At 38.4% G+C, this 21137-nt stretch overlaps 1 protein-coding gene across 2 annotated transcripts; it reads right to left on the bottom strand.

Annotated features, from left to right (window-relative positions):
• Nucleotides 1–787: 787 nt before the first annotated feature.
• slc39a13 (solute carrier family 39 member 13) lies at nt 788–18820 on the bottom strand. 2 transcript variants are annotated; one of them, XM_037534723.1, is made up of 10 exons: nt 18662–18820; nt 16592–16979; nt 14148–14255; nt 12977–13110; nt 8497–8622; nt 7479–7568; nt 4347–4397; nt 3901–4033; nt 3583–3682; nt 788–2713 (listed from the first exon to the last, which is right to left on the bottom strand). In XM_037534723.1, the coding sequence occupies exons 1-10, from the start codon at nt 18692–18694 to the stop codon at nt 2638–2640; spliced, it is 1239 nt and encodes a 412-aa protein (XP_037390620.1). In that variant the 5' UTR covers nt 18695–18820; the 3' UTR covers nt 788–2637. The 2 variants fall into 2 exon arrangements, with proteins under 2 accessions (XP_037390620.1, XP_037390621.1); XM_037534724.1 differs by having other exon boundaries at nt 16592–16960; nt 18662–18803.
• Between the last annotated feature and the right edge of the window lie 2317 nt (nt 18821–21137).

Raw genomic sequence — 21137 nt, 5'->3', positions numbered from 1 at the left:
ACTTTACTGAAGTTTTTCTGTTTTGGGCGACTTTTTACTTTCTCTCCTACATTTCAAAGTCAACTATCTTCCTTTTTAGTCCAGTACACTATGCGAAATCTGTCTTTCCTTTTGGTTTATGTGTGCATAAAAATGTAACATGTCAAAACAGAAGCGTGAAGCAAGAACAGCAATCAGGGCACATTACGCACTCCGCTTTGAGGTTGTTTTGACCTGTTGGACATACTGACCCAATGCAAGCATACGATTCAACGAGTGCAGTGCAATTTTTCTGAATTTATACAAAAACCTTACATGTTATAGTAAATAAGTTTTTTCTAGTTCATGTTTATGAATAGAGACCTACAGATGCAATATATTAAAAGAAAACACATTTGTGAACCTGTGTTTAAATCATGTTTTTATTCAACTTAAACTTGTAACTAAATGTAAATAAATCTTTGCTTGTTTGTAAAAAGTTGTCATGGCCACTTGGTTCAACATAATGGAAATTGTTTGCCTTCAGTGTTTTGTGCTTATTATCACTGACAGACTCAGTAATGACAGTCTATTAAAAGATTGATGTTACAAGAGTGACTGGAGTATTTTCACCTAAATTGAGTTAATGAAGCAAGAGTCTTGTTACCAAAATTATAATAGGACATTAGAGCCATAATTAATCTTTGTCCTTTTATTTTCGATACTTAAGTACATTTGAAGGCAAATACTTTTGTACTTTTTCTCAAGTGAAGGTCTAAATGGAGGAACTTCAAAATACCAAAAAAAAGAAGAAAAAGACACAAAGTTGGTTATTTTTGCAAAGTATATTATCAAAAAAAATACAAACACGTAACACTTTTATTTCAATAACATGTCGGGAGTGTCCTAAAATGTAAAAGTTAAACTTTCCTCTTCACACATGACCTTGTCTATATAATAAATATCTCTTTTTAAAATATATACACTTATGCAAACTTGCTTTGACCTGATGACTGACATCTTCAGAACATTCTTTTCAGTAACATTGCATTTTACAGTGTGCTGGCTCTTCCTGCTTTTTTTCTTACTTACTGAGATTGTACAATATGGCACTGGGCTTAAATAAAAGGCCATGTCTTTTTTTTTAGGTGGACAGGGACAGAGGATTGTGATCCATGTTCTGTCTGCATCAGATAAGACTGGAATATAAAGGCTACAAAAGAAAGAAAAGGAGGACAATGCACAGTAAGGACAACCACAGTTCTAAAGTATAAAGCTGCTAATACTGTAAGTACTGATGCAACTGCATTGATCTATTCAGACCACAGAGAAGTGGTGTAGTGGAGTATAATAAAAAAAGTGACTACATTTCTGAAACAACACTGTGCTAAAAGTAAAGCAGCATGGAATAAAAAAAAGATGCATGATTTAAAGTAGTGGAATAATACTAGAAAAGAAAAAGTGCACCTGTTATGAACATGAACATGAACAGGAGTTCATAGTCAGGTTAATGAATCTACCGATACAGTATGCCTGTGGTTTAATATGTGCATGTGCTGCTGGACCATTGGTCTTAAATCACAAATACTTGAGACTGCTCATTAAAATCAAGCATGCTTTAGTGTGAGATTATGAGAAAGCAGCTTGAACCATACTGACCCTGCCTCCTTAGTACCACTGTAGTTAGTAAACTGCCAAAGCATCTAGGGTAAATGCACATTTAGGAGATAAATATTGCCAGTTCAACTGACCTATCCATGCTCCTCCCACTAAGGTGTTCTTTCATAGCAACTGTTGCAAAGCTGGATAAGCTTTAGAGAACGCTGACAAAAATATTATTAACCTGAGATGGCAGAGTTATCAATTCCAAATTATATTTTAAATGTGCCTAAAGGGTCACACACTGTTGTGAAGTTTAATATTGTCATGGTGGAAAATGTAATTTCTACAAGCTACATGAACATAGTCTAGCTCAGTACTGTGCCCGTATAAACTGAAAACAATGGTATGCAGTAAAACACTAACAGTTTCCAATTAATTGATTTCTGCAGACATTCTGTAAAGTGTGCTCAACCTCACAGCAGCCGCTACATAATGCATTTGTGGGTGGAGTGTAAGTAAATTACTAATGCAGGTTTACAAGTCTACTAAAGTTATGTGTACTGCTACCACACAGAGGTGATACACAACTCATGCAATGTTTAGCTAGCTACTTGACTGATTTAAATGTATTAGTTCCTCACAGCTGTTAACATGTTTTATCCTACACCTTGTTCAATGTCCAATGGTGTACAGATTCTAATGAGCAAAACATTTAGTCTCTGAGCAATGGCCATTAATAAATGCCTGATATAAAAAGAACAGTTCAACTGGATGAATTGTTTAGCCCAGTACACAGCGGTCTTATTAGCACCCTCCTTTTACACCATTTGAACGGTTGCTTATCATCACCTAGAATTTTGCTTCAAAAGTGCCTATTTATAGGTCCAAAACAAGGAAGTTACATCCATACATCCATACATACATCCATACACACACCTGGTCATTCCTTTGGGTCAGTCTCAAATTCAGTCTCTTTAAAGCTTAAATAGTGGAGTGTATTGTCCATCAGTCCTCCTGGCCTTTAGACTGTGATCTTCCATTCGGAAAGTCAGTAAGAAGAGGAAGGAATTCCATCATTTAGTCTGTTATTGTAGAAAGCAGGGCCATAACTCCTACTCCACAAAAGAGTAACAGGATCTGCAGCAACGAATGTCTGAGGAGATCAGACAGAAAGGTACGTAAGACAACTAAACAGCCTATGCAGCTTCTACTACTTGTAATACTGTCAGACATGATGAAACATTATTTCTATTTTAATAATGCAAAAACAGGTGAAACTGATGTTAGACAAGAATTTAATGGATGAAGCATCCTCAGTTTAGTTTGCATTAGCATTAGGCTACAAAGCTAAAAAGTAATGGAAGCTTAGAAGCTCAGCAATTAATTAATAAAAAAAAAAAACAAAAAAAAAACCTCAAATTGTACCAAATCATTTAAAATAGATTGCTTATGTGGTTTCTGACAACCTATGACACTATTGTATACAAAAGAACCTAACAAAAAGTTGCATAGCTAAAACAGTAGCAGAAAGCATCTTGAAGCTTGAAATTTTAGCCAAAATGCTCCTAAAGATGTTCTCGAGAAACCTGCCATCATAACTGTTCACAGTTGTGGTGATGGTAAGCACATGTCTGAAGAGTTTAACACCTAAAAGTTCCCCTCACAGAAAGATATTACACAATATTGTTAGGAATACACTGTCTGGTGCCTGAGGCATTGTTTTATGTTAGTTTTGCGATAAGCATTTAAATTACTCTAGCAACTGGACAGCAAAACTGTACCCAAAGAAAATGTCCCATATTTGAAAAGAGCCATTTTTGAGTTGCAGACCTTGCAAGCCCTGGTTCCCATCACCACCACTGTAAAGAAATCGGAGTTCTCTAAAATTAAGCATTCTACATCAAACCACTCTGAATGACTGCTGGCATGTCAACAATTGAAGTATGCAGAAATTAAATTAACAAAAAAAAAAAAAAAAAAAAATTCCCTTTTAACGTGAAAGATTCCAGATGGGATAAATACCTGGGGTTCGTCTCATCCAACAGGTCAGGCACCACATTGACCAAGGCGATGTAGAGGAAACCTCCAGAACTGAAAGGCAGGATCCATGCTGTGGCATTTTCTGCAGGAGTAAAGAGAGGAAGAAAAATAAATAAATAAAAAAATAAATAAAAAGACGTGTGAGGCTTTAAACATATCAGAATGTTGAAAGTGATAAGTGAGTAATGCACTAAGCGTGAGTGCATTACTGATAATATCATTATTACAATTTTAAATAAATTAAGTGATAAAAATCTATAAACTGGAATTTTGGAATGTTGTGTGGACATGGTCCATCACCTGCTCCTTGCTGTGACTGTGCAGACAGGGCAAAACATGCCCCCAGGACTCCTCCCAATGCTGTTGATAACTGCATGCGGGCGGCACTCCAACGGTCGAACCCTGCGCGCAGCAAAATGGCGAAATCTCCTACCTTTACACACAGACACATACACATCATTTTATCTTCAGTACACTGAGGTCTCTAAACTTCAACAACCTACTCAGCAAGGCATTAGAAACTACTTAGCAACATCTATGAGCAGACATTAACAATGTCAGGGTTTGGTTGTTCAGAGAACACCACCATGACATTTATGTAGCTGGAGTGCCTAATCATTCACATTTGTTGTAATTCAATTTATATTGATTATGTGTAACGAAGTGCACTGACACACAGCAACTCTGGGCTTTGAGTACTTGACCCTACACTTCAAATGCATTTGATATAGACAGTGAAGACTCACCTCATGGGGAATTTCATGCAGTAAGATGGCAAAAGTGGTCAGAAAGCCAACCTGTTTTAGCAAGAGACAAAAGGATTCATTACCACAACCACATCAACCACAACAAAGAAAGGATGCAAGCGAGGGAGATGGAAATAGAGGCCTTGAGTAGAATATTTAATTTAAAATGTTTTGTACCATTACTTACCAAAGACATGGTGAAATCTAAAATTCACTACGGTAATCTTAGATTTTTTTTTTTTAATCTTTAGTGGAACTATATGATCAAACTTATGTCTGATCAAAATGCATGTCTGGGAATATCTTGACATTACTAAAGATTGAGTGTTGCAGTTAAAACATCCAAATCATTATCAAGAAAATTATACATAGCAATAAAAAAATTGACAATAAATAACTCTGCACCCAAGAACCACAGTACAAAAATGGAAAGTGATTAAGTTTGAACATCTTCAACATCATTAGTAACAAAAATCAAGCTCAACAAATATATAAATAAAAATAATTACACATGTGAAGCGTTGTATAAAAATGGTAGGTATTTCAATTTGAATAGTAAACCAGGCATACAATTATGGCAGACTAGAGAAACCCAATGCTGTGTCTGCACATTAAAGAACATTGTAAGTAGCTAAACCTTTTTCAAATGAAGGACAACCAATGGGTCATGAGCTTTCTGAGCAGGCCTGAAAGATTAATTGTTCTGATATTGACATCACAATTTAAATGAGGTTGTTCTTTTTATTACAGCCCATGTCATCAATAAATCTTACCCTAAATTTAAACCTAATAATATGGTGACTGTGAGGAGTTCAACCAATGAGGTATGTGCACAACAACACAACCACAACTAACATTCTGACACACTATAACGCTCTTCAGCGTTCAAGGCTCAAGTCAGAAAAAAAATAGGATATGCTGATGCTTTGTGTAAACTGTATGCATATGAGGGTAAATTAGGGCATCTCATTTGTAATTAAGGGAGTACAGCACAAGTGCTCATTTCCATGCAGCTAAAGCTGATTAGATATTGAATGACAGTTTCATAAATCGTACATGGAGGTTTGTACTTCATTCCGGACACTCAAATCTACTTGTTTCTATGCAACTGGAAGGCAGAACTGCCAGCATCTTTTGTGTAAAAAAAATAAATAAATAAAAATATATTGGTTAGAACATGAATTGCCCTCTTTCAGGATGTTCAGTGTGCACAATCCAGTATACAAATGGATGAGAGCAAGTATGTGTGTATATTTCTGTGCTGCATCCAGTTTATTTCCTCTCGTGTACTCCAACAGCAGACATGCTGGGAGCCTTATGCTTCTCCACCTGGACCTTTCGTACTCCAATAAGACAAAATGCTGCCATACTATTAATACTACACAGTATAACACACAGAACACAGCACCCTTTTACAGTAATCTCCTACTCTAAATAATCTCCTATAAACATAGAACTCCTCTAATAGCAGTACATGCAATGCATCCTACATAACCTGCCAACATTCTCAGGAAACGTGACCACCACATACTATGGCACACAATTAGCACACCATGACATTCTGTATTGTAGGAGTTCAAGCATTACATAAAACAACAAAATATTCAGAAATTAATAAGCAGCATTAAGGGCATGCTCAAGAAAATGTTTGTCTCTACATTGTCTAATGACGCACTGAAAATTCAGCCACCAAAAATGGTTTAAATAAATGGCACTTTCAGTTTTGGAACCAAAAACTGCCAAAAATAACAAATAGTAAACAGACCTACAACAGTGTCAAAACCAAAGACTTTACAATTCGCTGTAATGGTAATTAAAATGAGAAACACTTGTGCCATTCAAACAGTGTGAATATTTGTTTCATCACAACACCAGCTCCACATGAACATAAATATCAATTCCACAGAGTAAATGTAGTTTCCACTTTTCAACAACTACATACATTGTGAGAAACAATGGAAACAATATAAGTGGTGATCAGATCAGATTTGTGTCCAGACATGACCAACCTAGTTGCAGGGGTCGCTGTGATGATGACAACTGGCAACTACGTAGCAACACTGCTAACATGGATTTCAAGTACAGAAGCAAAAAAGATGGAGGTTCATCATGGCCTGCAAACTCTTCAAAATTCTGGCATAAGCAGACTCTTCTTGAATCTCAGCACCCCCATCAGTGTGGATTGACAATGTCTTTGTCTGTCAATTTGCCAGTGATGCAAGACACTGTGAAATCCAATTTAAGTGGCCAGAGCATCCAGACTGAGACATAGTAAATAAATAGTGATACTTTTTTGATCCCACAACCGGGGAAATTCCACCTCCGCATTTAACCCATCCGTGAAGTGAAACACCACACACCCACACACAAGGGGGCAGTGAGCACACTTGCCCGGAGCGGTGGGCAGCCCTATCCACGGCGCCCGGGGAGCAGTTGGGAGTTAGGTGTCTTGCTCAAGGACACCTCAGTCATGGACTGTCTATAAATACGATTGGAATGGCACTTCACATCATTTCCAAAAGCGATTTGGATCTGAACTGCACAAATTTTGTGGATTATTTTTATTTTATTATTTATTTTATTTTATTTTTATTGTCCAGACTATTAAATCAATCTGGATACACCAAAAATTAGATTTGGGCTGGTAGTGTGAACAAGGCTTTAGTCTCTCTAACATGACCAACAATTAAAGAAGGCCAAACCTCTACATGCCCCAAAAAGACACTAAATCTGCCAGTGTGCATGCTGAACTAGATGCTACTCTGTATAATTCACTAGAAAGCATCACAACACACAGAGAAGTAACTCAAGAGCTGAATTATGCAGCACAGCCTCACAGACATGTCTGGTGTGTGGTTTACTGACATGGCTGGGAAACCTATGAGTGAATTTGTTGACTGAGCCGTCATTTTACTTTACTGTAAAACAAATGCAACCAACTGCAATTTTGAGAAGGAATGATGCAGCTGGACTGTGAAGCCAACCCCCTGCTGTCAGCCTCAGCACCGATAACGGAGGAACATGGTGGGGGCTGTTTAATTAGAGTGGATCCAATTTGTTCTACCAGCTCAAAGTAAGTACTAATGAGTCCAAATGTGTCTCAGCGTGTTTCTAATCTCTGCGTTCTCCTACCTTCCTGCTGACTAGAAAGCTCCCTGCCACTGCCAGGCCGTGGGTGAAGTTATCGATGCAGTTGGCGAGAAGGTTCAGGTAGCCACTTGTCTGGAGGAAAACATTTTACAGGATTAATTGGAAAATCCAAAAATCACGTACATCGAAATGACAAACTGCCACTATACTTGATTTCTTCTATACCAGTATCACAAAAAAGAACCAGTAAAAATGCTATGAAAAAAAAAAAAAAAAAAAAGATATATATATATATATATATAAAGATATATAAAGATATATATATATATATATAAAATCAAAAACTAGACAGAATGACTATTATTCAATGTTTCAGATACTGCACTGCACCTAATCCTATTAAACTAGACTGATCACCCTTCCTAAAGAAAAGCTGATCACAGTTGGGTCAGTGCTGACAATAGCCACAATATGCTCGGAAAAGTGTAATATGACAAAGTGCTACGATTTATCATGATAATGATGAACAGTAATATTGCCCATCCTTAATTCTATTCAACAGAAAAATGCCTCTGTATCAAGATAACCATTCAGTATAATAAAAAAAAAAAAAAACAGAACAAAAACAATCCAGCATTCCCATTCTATATCCAGGTTCTGAAAAATCTGTTTAGTGTAGAGAAAGCATGAGTTCATGAAACTTTACTGATGCAAAATTAAAGAGCATTTTATCGTGTCATACTATGTCATACCACAACATATTTGGCATTTACTGTAGGATGCACTATGCAATTTGAATAGAAACTTAATTTTGAGGGAAAATACACATACACTTCAAACAATACCTTCTGAAACATTTTTGCTGGGCTGGAGGCATGAAATCAGAGCATTTTGAATCTCTAGATTAAGAACATTGCTTTCTTCCCACAGCGATCATGTGAAAAGTCTAATGTCCCCTCCCAAAAAAAAAAAAAAAAAAAAAAAAAAAAAAAAAGATGCCTGACTAAATATTTGGCAGTCGGGCCCTATTAGTCACCATTAATCGCATGTTCCAACTCACCTTGATCTTCTCAGTCCCAGGGAGAGAGCTGATGTCAGCCTTTGGCTTGGAGTTGGAATTGTTGGAGAAGATGCCGTTTATTTGGGAAGACATAAAACCGTCACTTCGGAGATCCACAGAGGAGGGCTGCAAGACCGAGAGAGAGGAAAAAGATGAAATAAATGACAGATAAAGAAAAAATAAGAAGTTGCACTGACACTGGAAATTCCAACACTAAAAGAAGGGGGGGGGGGGGGGAAGACACATTTCCAGGCATCATAAGCCAAAAAGACATTTCCTCTTGCATTTGAAATCAAAAACTGCTAAAATCTAGGGCAGGGTAAAGGGAACATGAGACACTCCTGCCATGTCAGGCAACGTGACAGATTCTTTCATGAATTTAACTTAATTCTTTTAGTCCTGCCTGAGGGCAGACTTTGCCCTGAAAATACAACATGAAAGATGTTACAAGCTCAATTAAGACCAGACTTTTAAGAAAGAACCTTTTCAATTAGTCACCCTTGTGCATACCAGTAAAAGTGTGATCATCTAACAGCTTTTATTTTTCACTGTTGTTTAGAAAAGATGCCTCTGTCTGGTAGATGTCAATGATAAAACGTTGGAGAGAAAAAAAAAAAAAAAAAAAAAAACACCTTACATTTTGCAGAAACAAACAGAGCTCTGTGTATGCAACAACATACGTATTGTATATGCATATGTCCTGTACATATTGAGCACTGCATATATTATCTAGTGATATAACGTCTGGTCATCAGTCCGGTCTCAGCCTATAAGGTCTTGTCCTGATGCTGGAGTGAAGAGGTCTAGTAACATTTTGAGGAGATTTGTCAAATGTAAGGCATTTTTCCCCCTGTGAAAGTGAAGTATATTTTAAATCAAAAGCAGCCACCTAATCACATACAACACACTCCTGTGTTAATCAGGGTAGACCGTCTTTATTATTATTTTTATTTGATTATTACTGCATCTATAATGTAAAAACTTTCTTTAATATTAGTCTTAGTCTTGCCTCTATTCTTGACATTATCAGCTATTTCTATTTTTCTTTTTAAATCTATACTATGTGAATAAAATACTGATTCTGATAGTTTTTAACTCTGTAAATCAGAGATTTGCTTGATGACCCCGACATGCTCTCTGAGACTTTAAGCAGCTGTGGAATTCTTTGGCTCTGTAGAAGAGCAGAATTAGATGCTTCCTCTCTGCTCCGGCTCTATTCTCTCAGCTGTGTCTGCTGAACTGTGTGGCCGACTTTAGTTCAGTGGCCTTTCTGTCTGCTGGTGGAGGGCTGGTTGCAGCTGCTTCCTGTTAGACTCTATTTATAGCCTCCATCACACCCAGGCCAAAACGTCAATCTCCTTCACAGGTCTCATACAGGCACACACGGCCACTGTGCTGCTGAAGCAGGTATATCGTCACTGTCCAATTAAACACAAGTACTTCAATTTTTTGCAGGTTTTATTTTTGGACATTTGAGTTCGACAGCTGCTCTTTCCATTGTGTGAAAATACAATGAAGAATGGACCATTACAAATGGTTTGAAATAACAAGTCTTTATATTAACCTACATTAAAAAGTAAAGATTTACATTTTACAATTTATGTTTCTGCGGTCTGTTGGAAAAAGGGCACCAATAGGGAGATGCATTTTTTTTGACAGTGGCAAAAATAAATACTGAATGCATGGATACTACATATAAATTTAATATAAAATCTGTATTTTAAGAAAAATATAATCACTTATGACCGGGTGGAAAGCAAAACGCAAGGATATCAACTAAGCATTAAAAATGAGAAGAGCCATGTTCAAAAGCTGTTAAGGTTCATCCAGAATGTGAATCAGTTTCTGTCGGTCAGGCCTAGGGCTGAAAAAAATTGTTTTTATATCAAAATTGCACTTTAAAAGAACACAATTTTCACATCAAAAGAATGACAATTTTTTTTAAATTACAGCCTACGTTAACCAAAAAAGGCCTTCTTAGCCCAAAAAAAGGTAAATAAATAAATTAATAGAAAACAGAAAATAATTAAAATTGCATTCACAACATTAGTTAAAATGTGATAGATTTTGGCAAAATATCTGTCTAAGTCAGGCACTACAAATCCAAAGATGGAGCATGAGGGCTACAGGGAGACTGCAGTAGAGAGTGAGTGAGTGATCTCCCAATCCATTTCTCTTGCTGCAGGCAATACAGCCTTGCATCCTTATTATTCTGCCCTAATACCCAACCTAAAGCCAACATGAAAAAGGCATCTCACTGGAGACACAAGACAAGGTATTTGGGGGGGGTGAGGGAGCATGAGAGCGAGAGCCAGAGCAAGAGCGAGAGCAAGAGCGAGAGCGCGAGAGAGCGCACGAGAGAGAGAGAGTGCGCGCGAGAGAGCGAGAGCGCGCGAGAGTGCAGGGGAATGCATGAGCAAAGCAGAGTGAACAAATACGAGAGAGCAGGAGGGTGTAATACTTTGATATTTCAATGTCTGGTGAGGAAAGATACAGTCCTGTCTAGCCCTGCAGACCAAACATAGAAACTCTGTAAAAAACATGCCAAACATACTAGACACTCAAAGATATAAAACATGCTTCTGTAGGACAACATATATTTAAGGTAAAAAAAAACAAAAAAAAAAAAAAAAAAACGCTGAAGGCTTTCAGCTCCCATTTTTTTCAGAGCACTGCAGGAGATGTACAGCAAGGTGGGTATTGACCCAGGTCTGATGCAACATCTTGAAAGTAAAGCAGAAGTAAAAGCAGTTCTCTGTAGCCTTTAAACACTGAGAAAGATCTTTTGGGTTTGTAGATGAACCTCATACATGAGAAGCACTTGCTTAAAGAGCTTCACAAAAACACCTGTAGTGTTAATTATTAAAGGCACCTCTCCTGCTCTCTTACTTGGAGGTTTGAACATGGCTGACATGAGAGAGGAAAGAAATTTTGTAACTACAAATACAGATGTTGAGGGCTGTGCTTCTCTGATTGCTTTATTCCTGTAGATGCCTGTAAACATGCACTGATGCATCAAAACTAATCTGAACGCAATTCAACCACACTTATTTTGGAATGTTTAGAATGGGTGTTATTGTAATGAAGTTTTGGAGGATGGGGAAATAATAAAAAAAAGTTCTTCTCACATTTGCTTACTGTGTATTTTTTTCATAATTATGACTAGTATCAAAATAAATCAAACCATAGCACTGAAATTTGAGTTCATGATGCTGTTGCTCTGTAAAGATATAGTGCCACCATGAGGCCCAGTATTGAAATTTCTCAGCACAAATACACACTGTGCTCACTGTGGTGGTATGTACACCTAAAGCATAGAAGTGCAGATATGAACTCACAATAACAGCATTAAAGTACTATTCAATCTTCATCTAAAGAAAGAGCAGAAGATGTATCGAAACATTTAATTTAGCCATTATTTTGGTTTACAACCAATATCACCAGCAGGGAACTAGCTTTGTGCTGTCATTTCACATGTTTTCATATATCAACTTGATTTGAATTAGTTCAAATCAACAAGTGAACATGAGTGATTCTGTACTTTAGTATTTTTTACTTTAGACAGTTAGCACAGGGTTAATATAGCCTGGAATTATTCCTTTAGTTTGTTTCAAAGAAGCTAAAATTTACTGTAATCTTTACTGAAGCAGAAAAATGCAGTGTTATTAAAATAAATAAATAAAAAATGTAGAATGCTGCCATGCAGCGCTGTACTATAGGTGAAAAGGAAAAACTGATATGAATTTCCCACCAAGCACAAAACATGGCTCCTGTTAATTGCTCAGGTTATTGCTTTTGTGTTGTTAAATAGTGAAGAACAGCACATGCCAAACATCAGAAAGCTTATGTGTTTGGGAAGATAGGCTATGGGATTAAGATATTACTTGCTGCACTCTTATGTCTAATGCTAAATGCTAATTAACCATTTCATATGCAGTTTTATTTTAATCTTAAGTGCGAATTAACAGGACAGGATTAGAAATTGTTAGTGCAGGTGTAAAAACGAAACCTAAAGTGCATTGCCTAGTCCTTCTCAACTGTACATTTTCCCCTGCAGACACGGACCTTTGTATTTGGCTAAGTATTTCATTTGTCTCTCAGTTCTTTTCTCAAATGGAGTCAAGCCCATGTTTTTTTTTTTTTTTTAAACAAGAAGTTTGTCACTTTAACTGTGTGTTTTTTTTTCCCCCTCAAGCAAAAATCTCACTTAACGTCAGATAAATTGGTTTAACCAATCCGGTCAAGTGGCCTAACATTTTTGGACAGCACTGAAGGCAGTGGTTCTCAAACCTAGATGGCCCAGATTTTTGCTCTATCCCTAGGCACTACTGGACTGGAGCAAAAAAATGTAGACCCTCTAGGGGTCTCTGAGGACTGATTTGAGAGCTAGCTTTGGTATAGTAGAGAGCAAAGCACTTCTTTAAATAGATAAGCGTGTCTGCAGAAAGCCAAAAACATAAAATGTGAATGCAAGACTCACATTGTTGGCATGGTTAATGTCCTTGCTCTCTAAAGCACTGTCTTCATCAGGAAACATCTTCTCCAACAGCAGGAAGAACAGCAAACCCATAACCACCCACAGCCCCTGGGTACGGTAGTGCTTCTGGCTCCCATCTAACCGGCAGACAGAGATCAAACAGCTGACATGAGATGGAAATTCTGTGAAATACATTATCTGTCTGATCATGACACAGCTCAGACACAGAAAAGAACTCGACTCACTCAAATGCATTAAAAAGGCCCAATATTCTACATTTTCCTTGCATTTTATTTTGTACCGAGGTCCCATGTATGATGTTCATCATTCATTCTTCCTTTAAGACTGATATAGGTGAATGACCTCTGTTCTGATTGCCTACTCTGTATCATGTGTCCAGTATCTGAAACACTCCTTATAACTTTAAATGTGAATGGATGGGGCTAAAGTTAAAAACAGCTTAGTTTTCATATTTTGAAACTTGAAACATCAAAGTGTTTATTCCAAAAAAGCAAGGACCATTTGGCTGCATGATATTTACAAACCACCACACTGCAATCATAAATACATGCTGCAATTACAGCATGACTTACAATATATTAAAAGCACTGTGCTATAGAAAGGCTAAACACTGGTCTGCAACATTCTGAGCAAAATTATTTATGAAAGTAAATAACATAATACATCACACTCACTATTCATCAAATCACCTATAGAAATTCAAGCAAAACATCTGATGTTGCTAGGACGATCAAACATGAAAGGCCTAAAAGGGACATTTGTATAGCAGTCTTTTACAAAAAACACAAATAATACTGTGCATACATATTGGTCACACAAAAGTATCACATGTTCACTCTGTCTTAATAGCAAGCATTCTATTAAATGAACCCTTTATCAATAAATAACTAAGAACAGGGGAAGTCTAAAGAGATCCAGGAGAATGAAAGATGAAAGACCAGGTGGATAAATAGATGCTTTTGAAAAACATGACTGGGTGGAGACAAAGCAGGTGTGCTTCACAGAAGATAAAAACAAAAAGACTGGAATTAATAATAATGTACAAACAAACGAATAGATAAATAAAAATAAAAAAAAGACACAGGTGAGTGAGAGGACAGGTTAACTGGTTAAAAGAGGGGAAGCAGGAGAGAAAATGCAGGGTATGTCTTACCGCTGCTGCATGTATGAGCCCAGGCCTCTGGTAAGAGATGGAGGAAGACATCGCCGAGGAGTCCACCAATCGCAAAGCTCAGCAGTTTCTTCAGCTTTTGGCAACCAGCTGCAGAAAGAGCATGAATCACAGTGAGCAGGAGCCTTTGGCCATTAATAGTATCCTTTGGCTTAACATTTCCACACAACCTTGCCTTGCAAGATTACAAGAGGCTTGAACTGGTTAGAGCAGTCAGCCACAATGACAATCATAATACTAGACCACTAACACGGGCATTACATGTCACTGTATCATTATGCACTTTAGACTTTGATCACGACAAAATCCTTCTAACAACAGCTTAGTGAAAGAAGACAACTTAAGCACACAGCTGATGAAACTTTGATTTGACTTCTGCTGAAATCAGTATCAGAGCAGGCATTCAAACTTGACAAGTATTGTAAAAAGACCACCCCTCATTTTCTTAATATACCATCCTGACAGTCACTGTGAATTTATTTGTCCTGTATTTGTTCAGTACACATCATAAACACCACTGCCCTGGTAAATACAGCATCTTCTTTCTTGGCACACCAGGATAAGTAATTCCATGACTTAAAGCTTAAGCATCTTAAATGCTCTATAGCACAGGGCACACCCAGCGTGCCATAATTACTAGGGCCCTAACCATTCACCCACTGTTTCCAGCTTCTGCAGGTTAAACTTAGATGTTCCACTTGACTCAGGCCATTTCCTCAGTGGAATAAGACTGGAGAACTATTTCCGTGCACCTTCAATAAAAAGTTGCTGCATTATGCCACTTAACAGCATTCTAAAGTACCTAAAACACTTAAAACAATATAAAAAGGGTCTCAGAAAGTATACCCGCTGCTGCTAGGGTGCGTGGTTAATAAATTCTTCTTATGAAGATCTACTACAATCAGAGACTTAGGCAAGCCTCAACAGGTATGAAAATACTTGCTCAAGGACAAGTATTTTCCGACTGACTTCAGCTTTCTGTCCGCGAACTACCATGCTCCTGGCACTGGACATCACATCAAAATTCAAACTCAAATGATAAAACACCCTGATGCATTCACTTATATATATCATCTATATTCATTTCTTCTTCTTGTTGATTAGATAGTATATCTTTGGGGAATTTAAAAAATAAATATATTTATAAATGCTATGTGAATCCCTGCACTACTAAAGAGACCCTAAGCTTGGAGAGAATTTGAGCTCTATAAAACAATCATTCAACATCCATGGCTGCAAAAGGTAACACCACAAGATCACTCTACAGACACTGTACACAAAACAAATGAAGTAACATGTCGATTGTGTTGACCAATATGATTACTTTGACTGACAGCTTTGCATAGTAAGTGTTAACATTAGTGATGCTGCTTATCAAAAATGGATTAAACAGTTCATCAATTACCTTTCATATTAATAGAGAAAAAAAATCAATTATTTTCTTAGAGCTGTTCTCACATAAAACTGTACAGAGCACAGAATATATTTTGATTCACCAAACCACAAAAATGGCAGCATGGTCATACAGTTCCAGACAGACAAAAACACAGGACTGCAATGTTCTGCCAAGAATGCCCTCATCTAAGCTAGACTCCAGCAGTTAATTTAATTTAGGGAGAAGAAGAAAAAAAAAAAAAAAAAAAACAAACAAACATATCTGCTTTCATAAACTAAGATGACCATTCTGTTAACAGCAACAACACTGTGACCAAGTTTCAGTTTCTCTTTGTCGACCTATAAGCATCTCATTCATTATTCGGATGCTTCTCACAGATGTTACAAAACCTATTATGTAGTTTTAAGATGCTCAAACACTGTCACAAACTCTGGGCCTAGAGATCTATTTTCCTGCATAGCTTAGCTCCCATCAACACTTAACATGTTGCCCATTCCATAGATTCAGGACCACTTACTGAAGCATACATAAGATGTGACCTGTGTTATAGTGAGATGGTTTCCATTGGCCATTTAAAGAGAACGTCAGAAGTGATATGGCTAACTGTTACTCACTACAGTGGAAAGGTTTTCTTTCAGATCACATGCCAACGTAATCATGTGAATGGTTCTTCTGAACCATTTTTAATTTCTATAAAAACCATTACCCTCTGTAGTCTGGTGAATCTTCAAATATCTCATAGAAGATTGCTTAAGCATTGCAACAAACAGTATATTAGAAGGACTTCAGAGAAACCTGTGAATAATCTTACTGAATGGAAGATCTGAACGTTGTGAATGACTCATTTTTATACTAATCACTCCAAATGAGATGTCTACAAGTCCAGTTCATTACAGTTGTAAGGCACAGTCTACACGCTATGTTTTGTGTGACACATCTGATGCAACTAATGTGAGCAAGAGCAAGCAAACCACTAAACTTTGTGGTGCAGTCCTGTCACAATTGGTGTAGAGAGCAAGGCGAGTCTTACCCTCAGTTTTTAGGACTGCTCCAGCCTCAATGGGGATCACCAGGAGAGGGAAAATCCCACTGAGACCCACAGCAATGGAGCCCAAAAGGGAGCAGAACCAAACATCTACACCCTCTCTGGATAACATCTTGGTGAGGGTGTGAAAGCCAAGGACCTCTTCAGCGCACCAGGCTCCTGGTCCAGAAGCAGCAGCCGTAGCATGTGTCAACGCTGTCTGAGCTGTCTTCTTACCACTGGAAGACGAGGTGGAGGTGAGAGCAAGCAAAGCAGCACCAACAAGGAGCGCAGCCAACGCCCAAACGGGCCTCCCAGGTCCGGTGCTCATAAGGCCAGACCTCTGCACAGCACTCGTGAGCAACATGTAGGGTGCTGCAAGGCAGAAAGGAGTCTTCACACACAAAAATGATATGAAAGAAAAAAAGGTCAGTTAGATTGACATGTAAAAATACTGGGCAACTTTAAACAAGTTCCATCCTGATGAAAGATTAAACCACTTGCAGAACCTAGTTAGTTGGCATAACAGTACATAAACCTACAGTGTTTTCTACCAATAAACTAAAAAAAAAAAAAAAAAAAAAAAAGCACAGGACCATGCATGCTGTTTAAATCACCAACTACACTGTAAGATTAAAGGAATGATAGGAAGGAAAATAAGTCTAACCAAAACAATTTTACAGGCTTTGAACCAGTAGTCAAAAATTCACTTAAAATTCACCCCTAAAAACAACATTTACATTTCCTAATTAACCATAGCGCAGTTCAAACACGATCCAGTAATCTATTAGTGCACCAACAGTCATGCTAAACCCCACTTAAACTGCTATGGAAGCTGAGACTGTCGCCCCATCATAAAAATACATCTTTTATAAAATCACACAGATGCTAAAGGTGTAACTAATTAGAATGATCATTTTATTTATAATCACCACATTTTTGTTTTAGATGCTTTTCATTTTATCAGGTTGTTTTGTTTGGCTAGCTTTATTTATGTCATTAGATTTTTTTGTTAAATCATGGAAAGCAGCCGAGCTGAGCTGCAGAGCATGAAGCTTCAGGAGCTACAGAAGCAGCTGGACATCCCAGTCCCTTCAGACCTGGTACCAAACCTTAAGTTGGTTGGTCATATAACCTCAGATCAGGTGTGTCCACCCTTAGTCCTACAAGGCCAAAGTTCAGCACAGTTTGGCAATACACAGTATAGCCACACTGCTGCTCAAACACACCTGACCTGACCCCTCGACAGGTTAGTATTGTGTCAAAACAGGAGAATCACCCAGGCCGAAGAAGGGCATCCATGCTTTGGGGTACTAATGTCTGTTCTCTGGAGAACAGCAAAATTGTTAGCCCTTTAAAATAAAAAATAGGTTCAACCTTAAAATGTGAGACCAAGATTATTTCTTGAACGTGTAATAACAGTTTCGGTAAAAAGTTAAAATATATTAATAAAATGTAGTGTTTCCAAGGCTCTGCTAACAGATCCAACTGACCAGCTAGAGCGGACAACGCTCCATGTAACGTCCCTCGACTACACAAGCAGAGCCACACGTACTACGCAGCTGCAGCGCGGACTTTGGCGACTGTTCGACACTAAAATGTAGACAAATAAGTGAAAACTGGTCTCACGAACGTATTTCGTCCCTGTCATACATCCAGGCCTCTCGCAAGACTGTGTTTCAGGAATTAAGCTATAACGGGAAGCCAAACTCCCTACTGCAGGGTACACATGCCAATGTGGAGCTAAACTAGCGCAGTACGTGACTTCAAGAGGTTTTAAATACTATGTCACGTTAGTAGCTTTGGCACGCAGAGCGCCATAAAAATAGCGAGAAAGCCCGTCTAAACAAGCTGCATTTCTTTCTGTTTGCTAGAAACAGTTCACTCGCCAGTTCCTTGAGTCCCTTGACGCTACAACGCTGCTCATAACTTAACTCCGTTTTAAAGCTAACGGGAGGCGAGCAAACCAACCACGACGTAAACAAACTTTGGAACAGCAGCGTCCAACAGCAAGTGGATGCTCACTGAAAATGCTACAGAAATACGATATTACCGTTCGCTTTTTATCTATCTTACCCTAAAATGTTCGCTCCGGCTTGTCCCTGCCATCCAGCTGTACGTGGTGGGCGCTGCTGAGCTGGACTCGCTCTGTCGCGGGGGGAGAGGGAGGGTTTGTCCGCTCTGCAGCGCTCAGCCTGCCGAAGCCGCCACGTCTCACCCAGCGGAAGAGCTTTTCACACGGAGAAGGGGAGGAGCGGCCTGCTGGATCTGTTTCCGGCGCCTATTGGATAAACGGGAACCAGTACTTTTGGATGTAACATATATTTTTATATTTTTTAATATGTATTTTTTTATTATTATAAAGAGTAACGAACAACACATGCAAAGGAAAACCATAACATTATTATATACAATATCTGCATAGATCAACCATAAATGTGTACTTTGCAGTTCTAGAGTTACAGACTGTAGTCCATTTAGTTTTTGCATACTTTGTTCATTCTGTTCTGACCACCACAGAGCAGGTATCATTTAAGTGATACTTTTTTAATCCCACAAACGGGGAAATTCTACCTCCATTTAACCCATCCATGAAGTGAAACACCACATACACACTAGTGAATACACACACACTAGGGGGCAGTGAGCACACTTGCCCGGAGCGGTGGGCAGCCCTATCCATGGTGCCCCAGGAGCAATTGGGGGTTAGGTGTCTTGATCAAAGACACCTCAGTCATGGACTGTTGGCACTGGGGATCGAACTGGCAACCTTCCAGTCACAGGGCCAGTTCCCTAAACTCCAGCCCACGACTGCTTCAGTGGGTGGTGGATCATTCTCAGCACTGCAGTGATACTGAAGTGGTGGTGGCGTGTTGTGCTGGCAAAAGTGGATTAGTGCTGCCGCTGCTTTGAAACACCTCAGTGTCACTGATGGACTGAGAACAGAACATTAACCGAAAATATCCAGCCGACAGCATCCTGTGGGAGGCGTCCCATGACCGCTGATGAAGGACTATAGGATGACCAACACAAACTGCAGAGCAACAGATGAGCTACTGTCTATTGACATCTACAAGGTGGACCAACCAGGTGTCTAATAGAGTGGACAGTGTGTAGAAATAGTGTTGGTTCACTTGTATCAACACAACACACATAACACACCACCACTACCTCCGTGTCACTGCAGAGCTGAAAATGATCCATAGCCCAAATAATACCTGTTCTGAGGTGGTCCTGTGGGGATCATGACCACTGAAGAACAGGGTAAAAGGGGGCTAACAAAGGATGCAGAGAAATAGATGGATTACAGTCTGCAATTGTAGCACTAAAAAGTGCATCTATATGGGAAGTTGAGCTGATAACATGGACAATAAGTGTACAAGGAGGTGGTTTTAATTTTATGGCTGCTTGGTGTATGAAATTAGGCATATTGAGCTGAATGAAATAAAGAAATAGGGAGGTTTTCCAAAGAACACAAGGCCAGGGGTCGTCTCCCAGAAAGAGTTTTCTGTATTATGGTGATATGAATATCCCAAAACCATAAGTCAAAAGTTATAAACAAAATAACAAAAAAGTAATAAAAAAAAAAAGATACGTAGATAATAAGATAAAAATAAATAATAAATAGAAAATAAATAGAAAATCCTTTTTTTGAAAGAGTAGTGGCAATGGGGGGAGCGGTTGGAGTAACCTATGGGATAGATAGTGTTTTGCTGATATATGTGCTCTTAAAGCACAGAACTGTTCTCACCTTAGTGCTCTTGAGTGTGCGCAGATTCTGTTTTTTACCTAAGAACAAATCCCAAATAAGAAAACACTGGTGAAAATCAGAATCTTTATGAAAACTGTGTAAGTGGGTTCTAGGAAGAAATCTTTTCTTAAGAACGGTTGGTGAATGAGGCTAAATGTTCCTTAATGCTAAAAATGATAGAATATCTTTACACGACTGTTATGGATCTGCAACAGCTGCATTTCGGGCAAAGGTTCAAGTAAACTGGCCTTGCCTTTGCAATCTTATGCTTGGCCACTAGATGGCTCAGTTGTCTGAGAAACGTGACAGATGAGCACGTGTTAAACGTTGGTGGCTGTGCTGAGAAGCTGAATTCTTAGACTGACCAGTCATCTGTTTTGGCTGAGCATGGTTTTGAGTTAGATCCGAACTAGCTTTGAGAAAACTAAACCCTTAATTGAATCCAGGGTAATCTTGTTGAAGCTCTATAGTTTGTCTCACAGGTTTAGTGTAGCCTGCATCATAAACCTGCAAGAAAAACAGCATGGATGAGCTTGGGTGGTCACTGGCAAAACCAGTGTATGTTGTGTTTTGTATGCTGGTTAGCCGCAATGAAAGCTGATATGCTGATCACCACCAAAACTAACATATGTTATGTTTTGATGTTGGCATGACCATGCCAGGGTAAACAGCTAAATCAGAAGCAGACCAGCACTAGACCAGCATAGACCACCTCAGACTATGAAATGCTTTCTGGCCTGTGTTGTTTTTTTCATCAAGGAAGCCTCACAGGAGGCATACATCTGTATTAACCAATTAACT

This window comes from Pygocentrus nattereri, chromosome 25 (genome assembly GCF_015220715.1).
Source record: "Pygocentrus nattereri isolate fPygNat1 chromosome 25, fPygNat1.pri, whole genome shotgun sequence".
NCBI classification, from domain to species: domain Eukaryota; kingdom Metazoa; phylum Chordata; class Actinopteri; order Characiformes; family Serrasalmidae; genus Pygocentrus; species Pygocentrus nattereri.
Note: the sequence above shows the minus strand (reverse complement) of the source record. Positions and strands in the feature narration are given on the sequence as shown.

What these genes read in the sequence shown, in the direction of transcription:
- slc39a13 (XM_037534723.1), bottom strand. Translation starts at nt 18,694, where the DNA reads ATGGCAGGGACAAGCCGGAGCGAACATTTTAGG. An exon ending in TGCATGAAATTCCCCATGAG is followed by an intron (nt 4,034 to 4,346) that starts GTGAGTCTTCAC and finishes CTGTGTGTAAAG; the next exon opens with GTAGGAGATTTCGCCATTTT. An exon ending in ACAGTCACAGCAAGGAGCAG is followed by an intron (nt 3,683 to 3,900) that starts GTGATGGACCAT and finishes TTACTCCTGCAG; the next exon opens with AAAATGCCACAGCATGGATC.